This window comes from Camelina sativa, chromosome 2 (assembly GCF_030686135.1).
Source record: "Camelina sativa cultivar CO46 ecotype springtype chromosome 2, ASM3068613v1".
NCBI lineage: Eukaryota > Viridiplantae > Streptophyta > Magnoliopsida > Brassicales > Brassicaceae > Camelina > Camelina sativa.
The window spans coordinates 22,527,852-22,543,758 of NC_141881.1; the positions used below are offsets into that span (position 1 = coordinate 22,527,852).

The 15,907-nt window shown below is 35.8% G+C and overlaps 1 protein-coding gene and 1 pseudogene across 1 annotated transcript; both read left to right on the forward strand.

The window, feature by feature from the left end:
- The first annotated feature begins 5,031 nt into the window (after positions 1-5,031).
- LOC104773635 (F-box/FBD/LRR-repeat protein At1g51370 pseudogene) lies at positions 5,032-5,970 on the forward strand (annotated as a pseudogene).
- Positions 5,971-13,632: 7,662 nt separating this feature from the next.
- On the forward strand, positions 13,633-15,384 carry LOC104773640 (putative F-box/FBD/LRR-repeat protein At2g05300). Its single transcript, XM_010498288.2, has 3 exons — positions 13,633-14,559; positions 14,633-14,773; positions 14,873-15,384. Exons 1-3 carry the CDS (start codon positions 13,654-13,656, stop codon positions 15,155-15,157), a joined length of 1,332 nt encoding a protein of 443 aa, XP_010496590.2. The 5' UTR covers positions 13,633-13,653; the 3' UTR covers positions 15,158-15,384.
- The last annotated feature ends 523 nt before the right edge of the window (positions 15,385-15,907 follow it).

Below are 15,907 nucleotides of genomic sequence, written 5' to 3' on the forward strand. Positions count from 1 at the left end.
CTGAAATCCCTCGTATTGGTGGTGATGGTATTTTATAAACCCTATTACTTTTTTTTTCGTACATATCTCTAAGAAGATTTCGCATATTTGTTTTTTTACTCATTGTGTGTTTATTTTTCTCCTGTCTAATTTATTTCCCCACAGGTATTGGATAATCATCTTAATAAGTGTAAGTGGATGATAAATCAAATCTGTTTTCCACGAGATGTGCCCCAATGTTTATTGTCCTCGCTCGAGTTTGTTCATATCAAAAGTTCATACAGTGAATATCCTGCAGAAATAATGAAGCTAGCCAGTTACTTTATAGAGTGCTCAGCAATGCTTAAGCAGCTGGTGCTACATTTGAGTGGTAGTGGATATTTTAATGCAAGGAACGTCTTCGAGAAAATCCTTCTAAACAGTCAAACAAAACATGTGAAGCTAATAATCTTTTGACATCGGTTTAGTCAGTTGATATCTTTCCACACACGTAAAGCAGTTTTTTTTCTTTTGAGTGATAGAGAATGATGAAACTGTTTTTTAAGTAATTTTTTTGTTAGGAATCATGATTGTTACATGTCATTCCCCTGTCTCTGCCTCAGTTTTTGTTACATGTCCTGTTTCAGAGAGCTAGCTTTTTTAGAAGTTTACAATCTAAGAAATCTTGCTAAAGCTTCTTAAGAGCATGTAAATTAATAAAACCATCGACGTACAAACTATAGTCTTAATATATGTGTCAAAATGTTTACGAAAAAAGACTAACATGTAAATTAATAAAACCATGAAAATGTTATCGTGGCCATTTTATAACACAAGTTAGACATCGATCATGACCATGAACTAGAGTCTTGAGAGCGAAATGTAGTGAGCTGAGGCAAGTGATTCCCAGTTCCAACAACTCCTGAATGCCAAGAGGCTCTACCGAATGTGAAGTCATTGTCTTTTGATTGGTAAAGAGTAAAGAGTCGAGGTTTTATGATTTTATTTGTGGAGAGACAAAGCGAATATGAGTACTTGAGTAATATAGTCGAGGTTTCTTTTTGCTTTGCTTTCTGAATGTGTTGGCAAATTGACCTGGACATCAAAAAGTATCTGAACAAAAGTGGGTGTTTCCGGTTTGGTCTAATCTGACTTTTGGTTGTTTTAAGGGGTTTTTTCCCGCAATTCATCTGTCTCTTAGCTTTCTTATGCATGCATCTAGATTTGTTGAATGCAATCTATGGCTGCCTATTTTAATTTCCAGTTTTTATGTTTTTTTTTTATTTTTTTATATACAGATTTAGTTCTCTGAAAAAGAATATAAATGGCTTGTTCCAAAACGTTGATTGAGAGCTTGAGAGGAGATAGAATAAGCCAGTTACTTGATCTGTTGATCTGTCAAAAAATTCTTTCTCATCTTCAGACGGAGAAAGCTGTTAGGACAAGTGTTTTATCTACCAGAGATGGAGGAGCCTCTATTATGTGATTTGGCAATCAAAGATAAGAAATCAAAAAGCTTCATAGTAAACAATATGGAGTACAATGCCAAGTTAGAAGTTGATGTCACCTTTGGTTTAAAGGTTGCTGACGAAGCAAGCATTTCATCGGGGAGAAGTCTCATCCGTAGTTTTCTGTCAGGGATCTCGAAGGTCGGGGATTTGACGATACATCCGCAGACTTTCAAGGTATATATATGTATTGGACATCTTCACATTTAATATAATGAAAAGTTTCTAACTCACTATACTCTCTCTCTCTCTCTCTCTGCTCTCTCTCTGCTCTCTTATCATTTATAACTATTCCAAGTCAGAATCGCTGCCTCAATTTGGTTTTATGTCACGCGTGTTGAGAGCTGCCCCAATCTGAAGTTCCTAGTCTTGGAGGTGAATCTGCTAAACCCTATGATAATTTTCTCATCTCTATTCAGCTTCTGCCACTTTATTTTAACTGTATTTTCTCCTTTCCTTTTTCCTAAGCTACACTGTGGTTATTGTCGCTACGGGGAGGAGCTACATGTATTGTCCCAAGTGTTTGCAATCATCGTCTCTGGAGTTTGTTGATTTCAAATTTGCATTCTGGAGAGATGTTGAAGAAATGAAGTTAGTAAGGTGCTTCTTAGAGAATTGTGTTATTCTCAAAAAGCTCACACTACATTTGCATTCTTATCCAACAAAATATGAAATCTTGAAGAAACTCTTAGAAACCCCAACCAAATGTGAGGTTGTCAATGTTAAAGAGTAGAAGGAAACAAACATGTGAGGTTTGTATTTGACTGGTCAATCGGTTGATGTAGTCGTAGCTATGAGTAAAAAGGAATGAATCTATTTAGCTACTTTGCTGGATATCTTCTTCTCGATTTGATTTGGTTTAGTAAAATTGGAAGCTCATTTTTGTCCAAGCCAATTTTCGTTGTAAGTCACGTCACTGTCATCTGATTAGTAATAATTAGAGAGAACATGTGAAGCTTGTCATCTGAGTTGTTGTTATGAAACTATTTTATGTACCTTTGCAAGAAATCTGAGTTGTTTGTTATGCAAGAAATCGAGTTATTACTCTTAAAATCTGGCATAGTCTGGTTTTACCATTATCTGCAATTCTGTTTTGCACAATTTGTATTCTAATACTCTGTTTCTTGGTTTACTTATAAGATGAAAAAAAAAATGGAAATACATAAAAATCAAACTTATATCATTGAACCAATATAATAAATAGAAAAAGTATAGAATTTATATTGGTCTTTTAATTCTAGAATTTTATTATATTGGTTCAATGATATATTAATGTGTTGATGTGTCTGCATTTTATAGGATTTTAACTATAGTTTTTAGATTTGTTTTGAGTCTTTTCCTAGGTCCAAGTGTGCTTTTAGAGTCCTTTTAGTCTTTTGTGAGTCTTTACAGGTTCTAGGTGACTTTGGAAGGAAAATGAGTGTTTTGGGGGTGAAAATATGCATCTGGAGCTAAATTGGTTGAAGACTGATCGAGCTAGAAGGCAGATGGAATGAGAGCAGAAATACGTTCCGGATCGACTGATCCTTTCGAGATCGACCAATCCAGTCCCCGACGCAAGTTTTCCTTTTTTTGTTTTAAACCGACTTTTAGGGTTTTATTTTGATATTTAAGTTCGAGGCACGGCTTCCAGAGACATAAGCTTTATTTTTCTGAGACTATTTTGTATTGAGAGCAAAGGGAGAAGATCTCTAATCCTTCTTGACACTTTGGAGAAGATTTCTAAACCCTATTTTCTATTCTTTTGCAATTCAATTATGTTTTCTTCATCTTTGATTTGTTGTTTCTGCTTCTCTATGGCTGAGTAGTTTCACTGTTGGGTTTAGGGTTTCAGAAAGGGTTTCTATGATTAATTGATGCTAGATTTGTTAGATTAGGGATTGATCTTATTGTTCTTCATCTATAGTTGTTCTTAATGCTTAAGCTAGATTGATCACCTAGATTAAGATCTTAGGTTTAATTCATCTAGGCATCAAAAGTGTTGTTGAATTGCTTGAAAAGAACATAGGTGAGCAAGGTGATCCTTAGCCAACGAGAGTTGAAGTTGAGGCACCTTGTGAACATAATCAAACTTGAACTTATTGCTTGCTAGGATTGTTTAGATTCAAACGACGGTTTAGAGTTTTATCAATTCCTTGCATAGATAGTTAACGCTGCGAAAGTAGGTTAGCTTTACAACCGTGATTTGAGTTCTAGAACGGTGTCTAATGCATCCCATCTAACCATCTAATTTCGTGATCATAATCCCTAAAGATTCCCTGCGCCCAATATTTCAATATTTCCTTTTTGATTTAAAGCAACTTATTTACTTTCCTGTTTTTATTCGGTTACTTAAAACACAATCTTTCTCATTGCCTTAGCTATATTTGATCTATACAATTTCATAGTGCATTGTTTGGTCCCTGTGGATTCGATCCTGAAGTGTTACAACGATACCACTAGATCGTGGTGGAGTACACATTAGGTTTTAATTGACTTGTTGATCAATTTGGCGCCGTTGCCGGGGACCAAAACGATTGCCGTTGAGATTTTAGAATTGAGTATAGTCTAAGATTTCTTTTTGTTTTTACTAATTATTATTATTTTCTCTTTTTGTAGATAAAAAAAAATGAAAACTGTTTTTGGGACCATGGATTACGATGACTGGCAGCAGGAAGAGGAGACCACATTTGATGAAGACATCCTAGATGAGCATTATGTGGAGCCACCGTTCGATGAGAGTGTTCTTACGCCGGATCAAAAAGTTAAGTTGGATGAGCTTCACATGGAGCATCCAACAACGACAAGGAGGAACTTAGCAGCAATGATCCGGTTGAATCTCATCTCACATATTTCCACATGTGTAGTTGATAATGCAAAAGTCTTTCGGGTGCTCTCTAGGTCGTCGAAGAAGCTCAGTACGTATAAATGTAGGCTATTGTCCACGTAATGTTGGTTCAAAAACTGTGAGTGATGCTTCTCAACTATGTTTTTTGAGCATTGATGGTAACATATCAGAAAGCTTTATGATAACCAATTGAGATTCCAACGTCAATTTAGATAATAGCTCTCGGCTTTAGTTTGCAGTTAATTGATGAAGGAAGTAAATTCCAAAGTTTTCTCCTCGGGATTTCAAAGGTCAGGGATATGACAAATTGACAATATTGAGACGTGACACTTTCAAGGTAAATATATAATGTTAATTCCAGTATTGAACATGTACGTTTTCTTCCATGAAGCTCGGACATCAAAATTTGAAACCAGGATATAATATCTGCACAAAAGTGGGTATTTCCGGTTTGGTCCAATCGGACTTTTGGTTGTTTCTTGGTTTAAATATAAAACAGCAAGGCGTTTCGAGTAAGAGCTACAAAACGGTAAGGCGTTTGTGTCAAAGTTATTCGATTTGTACTCATCCTTTAGTTTCTAGGTTGAAAACCCTAAACCTAACAATCCCTCGCATGTAATGTTAGTTCTTCTCTCTTGGTTACTCTTGTATCTCGTAAATTACATTCGAAATTAATTAGTTGGTTGCTCTGTAACTTTCAGTTTTAATATATTGTTAAATTTGATGATGCAGATTATATAATGGAGTTTTGTGAAGAAAAACAAAATGGTGGGTAGAAAGAAGAAAACCAAAGTATGTGAAAAAGAGTTAAAGGAGGAAGATTTGATAAGCAACTTACACGAACCTTTGATATCTGAAATACTTCTTCTTCTTTCTACCAAGGATGCTGTTAGAACAAGTCTTTTGTCCAAAAGTTGGAGATATCTTTGGCAATCGGTTCCTGGATTGGACTTAAGCCTCTACGACTTCTTACATAATAACTTCTCAAATATCGATGCCTTTTTGAATTTTGTTGAAAGGTTTTTTGATTCCCATAGGGAGTCATGGATACGCAAACTTCGGTTATTTTTGGGTTATCGTCATCGTATATGTGATCTTAAGTCATGGATTAATGCTGTGACTAGGCGTAAGATTCAGCATCTTGATGTTAATTATTACTCAAGTGATGAGATACCGGTGAGCATATATACCTGTGAGACACTAGTACAGTTACGACTCAAATGGGCTGGCTTGCCTAATGCCGAGTATGTTTCCTTACCTTGTCTGAAGATCATGCATTTAGAGCGTATTAGATTTACTAGTGATACCACACTTGAGAAACTTATCTCAGGCTCTCCAGTTCTGGAAGATTTGAAAATCTTCGGATGTTCGAATGATAATGCAATACAAGTTCGCTCTCATACGCTAAAGAGAATCAACATGGATATGGATGAGTCTAGTGGATTTGTTATCGATGCACCTCTACTCCAGTGTCTGAGCACTAAGATAGCCTCAACAAAAGACTTTCAGATCATCAGTTCGGATTTCCCTACCAAACTAGATATTGATTTGCAACCGATGCGCCACGGCCACTTTGTGAGACCTCCTAAAAAAGTGGTTCGCGATATCCTCACCGATATTCGGAGGGTCAGGGATCTAGTTATTACTAGTGACATTTTGAAGGTTTACATATCTTAACATTTGAGCATATTTATTTTTAAAAATTGCTTTAATCCTCCGATAACTTCTCACCATAACTTGTTTTGCCAGGAATTCTTTCTATACTCAAAATCGAGAACAGTGCGTCAGTTTCGTAACCTATCCCGCTTGAATGCTAGATTTACTGTATGTGATCTTGAAATGCTTCCAGCCCTTCTTGAGAGCTGCACAAAACTAGAATCTCTCATACTGGTAATTTAATTAATAGCTTTAATCCTCATGTATCTCTCTACTCAGGTTTCTTACTTTTTATTTATTGGTTTGTTCCTGTTTTTGCAGGATCTATTCAGGTACTCATCCATACGTGATAAGGAGAAGAGAGAACCAAATGTGGTGTTTGAAGCAGTGCCTCGGTGTTTGGTATCATCGCTTAAGTTTGTCGAACTGAAACTTTCATTCATAAAAGATGAAGGAGAAATGGAGCTAGCAAGATACTTCCTGAAGAATTCAACAATCCTGGAGAAACTAAGGCTCAATGTTTGCCGTAGGGAAAAGTCAAAGTGTGACTACCTTACAGAACTCGTTGCAATGAAAAGATCATGCTCTAGCGCTTGTCAAGTCCTTGTTCTTTAGGTATGTACTAAAACTGCAAGCAAATTCTGATTTTAGGAGGCTATGTGCGAAAAGAAAAAAATGATTTTAGGTGGTTGCTGCTCATGTAATAATCACCAATTAATTACCAGCCCTATTTCGAATGTGAATATGTGATTGATACTTTCATTATTTAATCAAGCAGGAAGCTGTTTGAAGTACAGAGAAGCAAAGCCAGAAGTTTTATAATAAAGAAGATGGATTCCAATTTCTAGTTAGATATTAATGATCATACATCAAGTTGCTTTCAAGGTTTCTATGTCAATGCAGTTTTCAATAACGAGAGTTACGTCGCTGAAATGAACTAGTAAGGTAAACTTGGGTAATTCTCAAGAAACTTGGGCAATCATTTTTTTTTTTTTTAATTTGTCCCCAAGCCATTGAAGATGTTTCAGAGTCTTGCAAATGCTATATTTATGAAAAGATATATATTTTTGAACTGTTACATTTGTAAACAAATTACTGTATGGTCTTCATTTTATTGTTTCGACGAACAAATGATGGTCTTAATATGTGTCAAAATGTTTACGAATAAAGACTAACATATGTAGGCCTGGGCATTCGGTTAACCATTCGGTTTCGGTTCGGTTGTATTCGGTTTCGGTTATTTTGGATATAGTAATATAGTAACCATTTGGATATTTTTGAAATTTCGGTTCGGTTCGGTTCGGTTTCTTTCGGTTCGGTTTCGGTTTGGTTATTTAAATAAATAACCATAACTAACATAAATTATATTAACATTAACCAAATAAACCAAATATAACCAAAACTAACCGAATATAACCAAAATTAACCAAATATACAATAACAAAAATACATAAAAGGGAAAAATATGGATTCAATTTTACAAAATAGTATTTAACTTTGTAAATTCAAAATAATAACATTTACATATATTGATTATTTAAAATATTTAATTGTTTTGAATCTAGAAATAATTTATATTTTAAGTTTATTTTATAGTTTTGCATAATATTAAGTATATAATATTTGATATCTTCTAGGTTTTCGGATATTTCGGTTAACCATTTAATTGTCGGTTCGGTTCGGTTCGGTTTCAGTTAGTTTGGATATAGATTTTTACTAACCATTCGGGTATTTGAAGAATTTCGGTTCGGTTCGGTTTGGTTTTTTTCGGTTCGGTTTCGGTCGGTTATTTGGTTATCGGTTATTTTGCCCAGCCCTAAACATATGTATGCATCTTAATAAAACCATGGAATTTTGCGTTTCTATAATTTTACATTGATCTTTATATCTGTTTCAGGTGTTAGAAAACTCTTAGCAATGTCAAATCGCTCTTGCCATACAAAATGCAGGTTTAGGCCTCTTGATTTGATTTGGTTTGGTAAAATTGGAACCTCATTTTGTCCAAGCATATTTTGGTTGTGTGCCAAGTCATTGTCATCTGATTAGTAAAAATTAAAGAGAACATGTGAAGCTTGTCATCTGATTTATAAGTATTTGATGTTCACAAGAAATCTGAGTTGTTGTTATGGAACTATTTTATGTATTTTTGCAAGAATTAAATCGAGTTGTTTGTTATGCAAGAAATCGAGTTTGTTACTCTTAAGACCTGGAATAGTCAGGTTTTACCTTTATCTGTAACTTTGTTTTGCACCTTTGTACTCTAATACTCTGTTTCTCGGTTTCTCTGTTTCTTGGTTTATTTATAAGATGAAGAAAAAAATGGAAATAAATAAAAATCCAACCTATATCATTGAACCCATATAATAAAACTCTAGAGTCTAACAATGTTAAATAGTAAATAGAAAAAGTATATAAATTACTAGACTAGATAATGACCCGCTCGATGTGCGAGTTTAGAGTTTTGTGAATAAAATTAAATTTAACAAAAATATATTAAAATTTGTTGTAAGTTATTTATAAATTTTCTTTTTTTTTTTCTATAATACACTGATTTCTATCTATCTAAATCTTTTATATATGTTACGGTTAAAAATATTTTTTTTATACCTAAGTATATTGTATGTTACAAATATATTTTTTACCACCATCTAGAAAATGTATATCTGAACACAATAAGCTAACTATTATATGTCTCTTTACTTTCACTTTTGAATAGTTTTTTTAATCACTAAAATTGTTGGCTCAAAAAATATTTCAAATTAAAAATATATATTATATAGTATATACTAATCAATGATGTATCATCACAATAGTGTATGAAGAGAACCTCGGCTCTGCTTTTCTTCTTTGTGGAGAGGATGTAACACCCCCAAACCGCACCCTGTCACTCGGCCGGACAAACCGGGACACAGCCCGGGTGAGTGTCACGTAGGTCAACCGCCCACAACCCAGCCGAGGTTCCACCAACGAATTAGGATCCCCAGCCGGACCGCCGGCAGCCGCCCATCCGCTACGCACGCCCCTCAGGCTTTGCAACCCTATAGAACGCGCACGGTGTTATGCTGGTCCGGACTAGACCGTACCATACCACTTATCCGATTATATATCAAAATATCACGATTTAATACATATATACTTGCAAGGTTCTCAATCAATAAAGCCATTCAAGAAAACAGTCAGATCCAATCGAATAAAACATCAAGTTTATGAAACACGGATTTGCAACACAGCACGAAAACAACCTATCCGGTTTCCTAATCCAACTCTACCCACTTACTTTCCCTGCAAGAAAAAACAATGAGGAGAGGAGTGAGTAAACTAGGATTACTCAGTGAGTTGGGCAACTAACTACATGCTACTCCACTAACATGCTATCTCAACTCATCCCACTACCCCAAACAACCCCAACAAAGCACGCAATGCGGAAGCGTAACAAGCAAGCAATCAAACAAGCAAGCAATCAAACAAGCAAGCAATCAAACAAGCAACCTAGAATAATCAAGATACTTGACTCTTCTAGTCTCTCCTCTAACTTGGCCTTCACGCCACTTCACCCGCACTCACTGCAAGGTGGAACTGCTAGCGGTGCGTCAACTCACTTGACCACCCTAGACTTCTCATGAAATAGGACCATCAAGCGGATCCCATCAACGCGTGAGTCCTACCAAAACAAATCAATCAAGCGGATCCCATCAACGCTTGAGATTCAACATGCAATGCATCAATCAAGCGGATCCCATCAACGCTTGATATCTAGCATGCAACTCACTTCCTAAGGAACTCACTTCCTAAGGAACTCACTTCCTAGGAACAACAACACATCCTGGGGCCCCTCGATCCTCTGTCCCATCCCACACACTCCGCGTTGAAACCACAAAGGTAACCAACCAGACAACAAAATCCTCCACGTTGAAACCACACAGTTAACCAACCGTAGGTTCACAACTTCCGCGTTGAAACCACACATGTAACCAACAGGACTCACACAAGCCGCATCGTCATGCGGTTCGGGCTAGTAGCTAGCTAGACACCGAAATATTGTCCCGACATGAGATCCCTCTGGATTAGCTCACCGGACAATTCACCTCTCAACTCATGATGGGAACAGAGATCGACTTCTAGCTACGACCTGAGACTCCGACTCAGACTCTAGCTAGAACACACACTTAACTCTATGTCTACCACACTAAATTTAAGCACACAATCACACAAGCAAGCAAGAAACAAGCATACAAGCAAGTAAACAAACAAGCAGTCAATCACACAAATCACCCAAAGCTTAAGATGCAAGGTAAAAAAAAAACGCATGCAACTTAAGTTACTACCCATGCATGCAACCTATCATGCACCTCACCCCAAGTTTGATTTTAGATAATTTTCCTCAATTAATTTTCAACACTTCTCTCAAATTCACACATGCATGCGGCTCTCTCCTCCCAGGAGATTCTCACATGCCTTCACAAAAATGATACACCATGTCCGATCTCACATCAAGACCATGTGAATATTTTTCTCAGGTTTTGGGGCCCTCATGCGGTTCTTTCCTCGCAAAAGATTCTCGCATGGCCTCACCAAAACAGCCCATACCGTAGACTGGTCTCACATCCACACTCATGAGGAATTAACTCAATTTTAGGGCTTACATGCAGCTCTTTCCTCCCAGGAGATTCTCACATGGCCAAACCAAAATTTCTCCTCTCATGAGTCGATCTCTCACACAGTCTACGAGGGATAACCACCACAACCACTCAAGCCAAAAAATAAAATAAATAATTTAATTATGCTTGACACTTCTCTAATTTCTCCAACTAGACATGCAAGGCATTTCACACTTGCAGCTAATTTTTAAAATTAATTCTCCAATTTTAAAATCTATTAAACCCCAAAAATTAAGCATGCAAGGCATTTCACACTTGCAGCTAATTTTTAAAAATGCAATTCTTCCCCAATAATGCATAAAAACCCCACAAAACTAACATGCAAGGCATTTCACACTTGCAGCTAAATTTTAAAAATGCAATTCTTCCCCAAGAATGCATAAAAACCCCACAAATCACCAATGTCTACATGCAATCATCTAGATCTACATGCAACAAGGAAAAACAACCACTCAACAAGGCCGATGCAAGAGCTAGAGAGCTAATACACCTCCTTGAGCAAGATCTCTAACTTGCTCTTCACAAAATCACAACAAATCTACAACCAAAGTCTCAACTCACCTTAGCTTGTAGATCTTGGCCGATTGAGCTTTACCACACCATGCCGATCTGACAGCACCTCCACTAGCTCTTAAGCTTCACCTTCATCTCTTCTTTCTTCCTCCTTCTTGGTTGAAAATCAAGAGATTTTCTCTTCAAAAGTTTGAGAGAAAAATTTGGTAAAGTTTGTTTGTCTAGAGAGAGTTTTGGTCGAAAATAAGAGAGTGAGGGGGTATATATAGCCCTCTCTCTCGTTCTCTTGGCTGGGCAGGTGGCAAAAATCAAGTGACAAATGTCCAAAATTATGCATGTCGCTGATGCATACTCTCTTTCACGCGCGCGTGTATCTCACTCTCTGTCGGAGCACACTTAATCGCGCTACACGTGGCGTTTCTATTGCATGCAGAGAGACCTTTTCACTTCCTCGTCCATCTGCGTCTCTCTTGCGTCCCAAGCTCCCGCGCTTGACCGCAAAAATCAAAAACTGTGCATATGCGGAGTAATTTCGAGTCACTCCCCGGTCCTCCCGAACGTGACTTCCGTTTTTCTCGTCCATTCCCGGACTTCTCGTCCGTAACTCTGACTCTTCTCGTCCGTGACCTCGGTCTTCTTTGTCCATGTCCGGACCTCTTGTCCGTAACCTCGGACTTTTGCGTCTATCTCCGGAACTCTCGTCCGTGACTCCGACCACTCTGGTCCTATGGTCATTTGACGTCCGTTTCTCCACGGTCATTTCCTTCTCGGACCATTTCTTGGACTTGTAACTTCTCTTGCAAGTCACTCGTTCAATCTTTGTGGTTTTCGTTTCCTCATCTTCCAAGGATATTGCACGTCCTTGGGTCACGTCTTCTCCATCCGATACGTACTTCTGGTACGGGTCATTACAGAGGACCTTGCGTCCAACCTCCTCCACCATACAGAAAACTTTGGCTCCACCTTTCTCTCTTGGAGAGAGATAACCTTGCGCCCAACCTCCTACACCATGAAGAGAATCTTGGTTCTACCCTCCTCCAGTGTGGAGAGAACATGTTCACGTCTGTTAGTTATCTCAAAGTGGCTTGCTCCAGCAACCAATGAAACTAAGACCTTTTTTTAAAGTCACAAAATCTTTTGATAGTAACTAATGTTAAATTTCACAATGTATTCGTGAAGTGTCTTTAACACACCATTATGTAGCTTCTGTCTCCGAGCTCCTATGGATCTATCAACAACGATTTATGTTTTCTCAGTCTATCTATCTATGTTTATTGTAAGCTTATGTTTGATTAGCCTATTTTATCCAACCATTAGGTTGATGAACTTCTATTCTTTATCTCCCTTTGGGATTGAATGAATGATAACAATTATGTTTGCACAAAAAAGTTCAATGAACAACCAATCAAGATTGAGAAGTTAGAAGAAAATTAATTTGACATAGTTAAAAAATAATAGAAAATTATAAGCATGGTAATATATGAATCTCAAATAATTCAAAGACGAAATTATAAATTAAATAAAATAATCTTAAAATACTACAATAAAGTATTAGAAAAAAGACGCATATATTAGTCTTACATTTTTTTGGGTCAACATATTAATTTTACCTATTCCAAACTGAAAAAAAAGAGAAAATAGGAGAATTTTTTTTTTTACAAAAATAAGGAAAGTCTATCTTCCCATTAAAAAAGTTTTACCAATAGAACAAAGTTGAAAGCAGTGTCTTTTAAAAAATTATTTTGTTAGATGAAAAATATGAGACAATCTATGTTTATATAGAAGTGAGTATTAACATTTTTCTAGAATTAATAATTAACTGTATATTTTCCTTAATCCCTTTTTGATTTTTTTTTGGTAGAATTAATAACTTCAAATTAAAAATAAGTAATTAATGTTATAATTTCGAATTTTATGAAATATATATATAATATCCTTATAATTATTTTTTTAGAAAATTGTTTATTTTTTTTTTAATTTTTTGATAATTATGTTTTTACATTATTAATATTGTTTAAAACATATTTTTTTTTGTTTATTTTTGTCGTAATCTCAAATCCCTCCTATTAAATATTAACTTTTATACATGTATCATATTGATAAATTTAAATTTTTGATAATTATCTTTTTACATTATAAATATTTTTTAAAACAATTTTTTTTTTGTTTATTGTCCTAATCACAAATTCTTCCTATTAAATATTAACTTTTACACATGTCAAAATTTCATATTGATAACGTGACACATGTCAAAGTCCTGTTAATGGCTAACTTTCAAAATCCAATTTTATATAATAAGATTATCACTTGATATATTAATTTATCGTTGGACACTTCTTTATCATCTTAGCTACATAATTAAAAAGACACATTCACATAAAATCACACCACTATTAAAGCTCATAATTGGGTTACTTAATTAGATTGCCTAAGCTTTAACAAATTTTTTTTAGAAAAATTGATTTTTTTTTTTTTTTGCTAAAATAAACTATTAGAAGATGAGTATAAAACTGGATGGCATATACATTAGAAGATGAGTATAAAACTTGCGCAAATGGCTTATTCCAAAGGGTTGAGTGAGAGATTGAAGGAAGATAGGATAAGCCAGTTACCTGATCTTTTGATCTGTCACATACTCAATCATCTTCGGACTCATGAAGTTGTTAGGACAAGCGTTTTGTCTTCCAGATGGAGAAGTCTATGGCTTTCGGTTCCTAGCTTAGAATTGGCACGTTGGAAATTCCCAGATTTCATCTCCTTTATGAGTTTTGGCGACAGGTTTTTCCATTCCGATAGGGCTACATGCATACAAAATGTGGAGTTATCTCTTGATAGAAATGATGCATCTTATCTCGCATCATGGATCGACGCCTTAACTAAACGCAAAATCCAACGTCTATCTGTTGAGAGGGGTTTTTATCATAAGATGCCACTAAGCCTTTACGTCTGTGAGACACTTGTACACTTGCGACTCCAATGGGTCACCTTTGTCAGTGCGGAGTTTGTTTTCTTACCTTGTCTGAAAACTATGTACTTGAATTCTGTTCGGTATCATAAGGAGGCCACTCTTGAGAGACTTGTCTCATCCTGCCCTGTCTTGGAGGACCTAGATATTTTCACTTTTGGGGGTGAAGCAAATATCTTACGGGTGCACTCTCAGTCACTGAAGAGACTCACTTTAGTACGTCGTTTTTCTTTCGATCCTACTACGGGAATTTTGATTGATGCTCCTCAACTAGGCTATTTGAGCATCGATGATGACTTATCAGAAAGCCTTGTAATAACCAATATGGATGCCAATTGCAAGTTAGTTCTTGTCTTTCGATCGATTAGTTTTGATGAAGCAAGTCTTGCATCACAGATTATAAATAGATTCCATAGTTTTCTCCCCGGGATTTCTAAAGTCAGGGATATGATCATAGATTTAGCCGCTTTCAAGGTATATATATTTATGTCAATTCTGGTATTGAACATTCACTTTTTCTATCATGAAAATTTCTTTTTGTTTCCAGCTCATCTGTGAATACTTGAAGACAAAACCATTGCCTCGGTTTGGTTACATGACCCGTCTGCATGTAACTCTATGCTGTTCCCCTTTGGAATGTTTACTAACCTTTCTTGAGAGCTTCCCAAACTTGAAATCCCTGAGCTTGGTAATACAATATGCTTAAACCCAATTAGTTTTTTTAATCTCTAGACAAAGATTCATTGCGTGTTTTCATCCACTGTTTTTTTTTTTTTTTGTAACTCAGGTATTCGATTATGACAAAAGATCGGCTCCTGATGAGACGAATCAAATCATATTTTCACCTGTGCCTGAGTGTTTGCTATCTTCTCTGGAATTTGTTGATTTCAGAATCAAAACCTGGGAACGTCTTGTAGCTATGAGGCTAGGAAGGTACTTCCTAGAGAATTCGGCAATACTCAAGAATCTCACTCTATTGACTAGTCATTCAAGATTACAAAAGTCTGCTTTCAAGGAACTCCTTAAAATGCCAAGAGGCTCTACCGAATGTGAAGTCGTCCTTGACTGGTAAAAGAGTAGAGGTTTTATGATTTTATGATCTATACAAAGCGACTATGAGAGTCGTAATTTCATGCTTGGTTTGATACTTAATGATGTTTATTACTATTAGCGTTGTTATATTTACTCCTTGCTTAAAGGAATTCACATGGCAGCTAGATCTTATATGATCTGCTCAAATGATATTGAACTCATCATAGCAGAGGGAGATAATATTAACAATTACAGTATTCCATTGAACCGTGTTTTACCAAAACAATCACAAATTTTATTTTAAAAACGAGTAAAGTAGAGTGATCATTAAATTAACAATTACTGTGTAAAGATTTATTGAATTCATATGAAACTGAAACAAATTTTGGTAGTTTATTTAAGTATGTAAAACGTTGATCAAAAGTTCAAAACAAAGCCTTTTTCAGTAAGCTGGTTATAAATTATAATCGTACTGAATTAAATCCATTTTAGTACGGCGTCTTCAGTAAGCTGGTTTATAAACAAAACTTTTATCAGTAAGCAGGTTATAAATTATAATCGTATTGAATTAAATTCATTTTAGTTGAACTTGGACAACAAGATAAATTTATTTAGTATCAAACCTTAGATAGTTGATCTGAAACCAATAGGCCCAAAATGAGGGGAAGCACCATCTTCACTATCACGAGCGCAATGCAACAAACAAAGGTTACCAAAGGATTCGTATATCTTTCTCGCTCGCACTTACGTTCGTCTCTTGTTCTTCAAGTATTATTCTCCATACCGTACG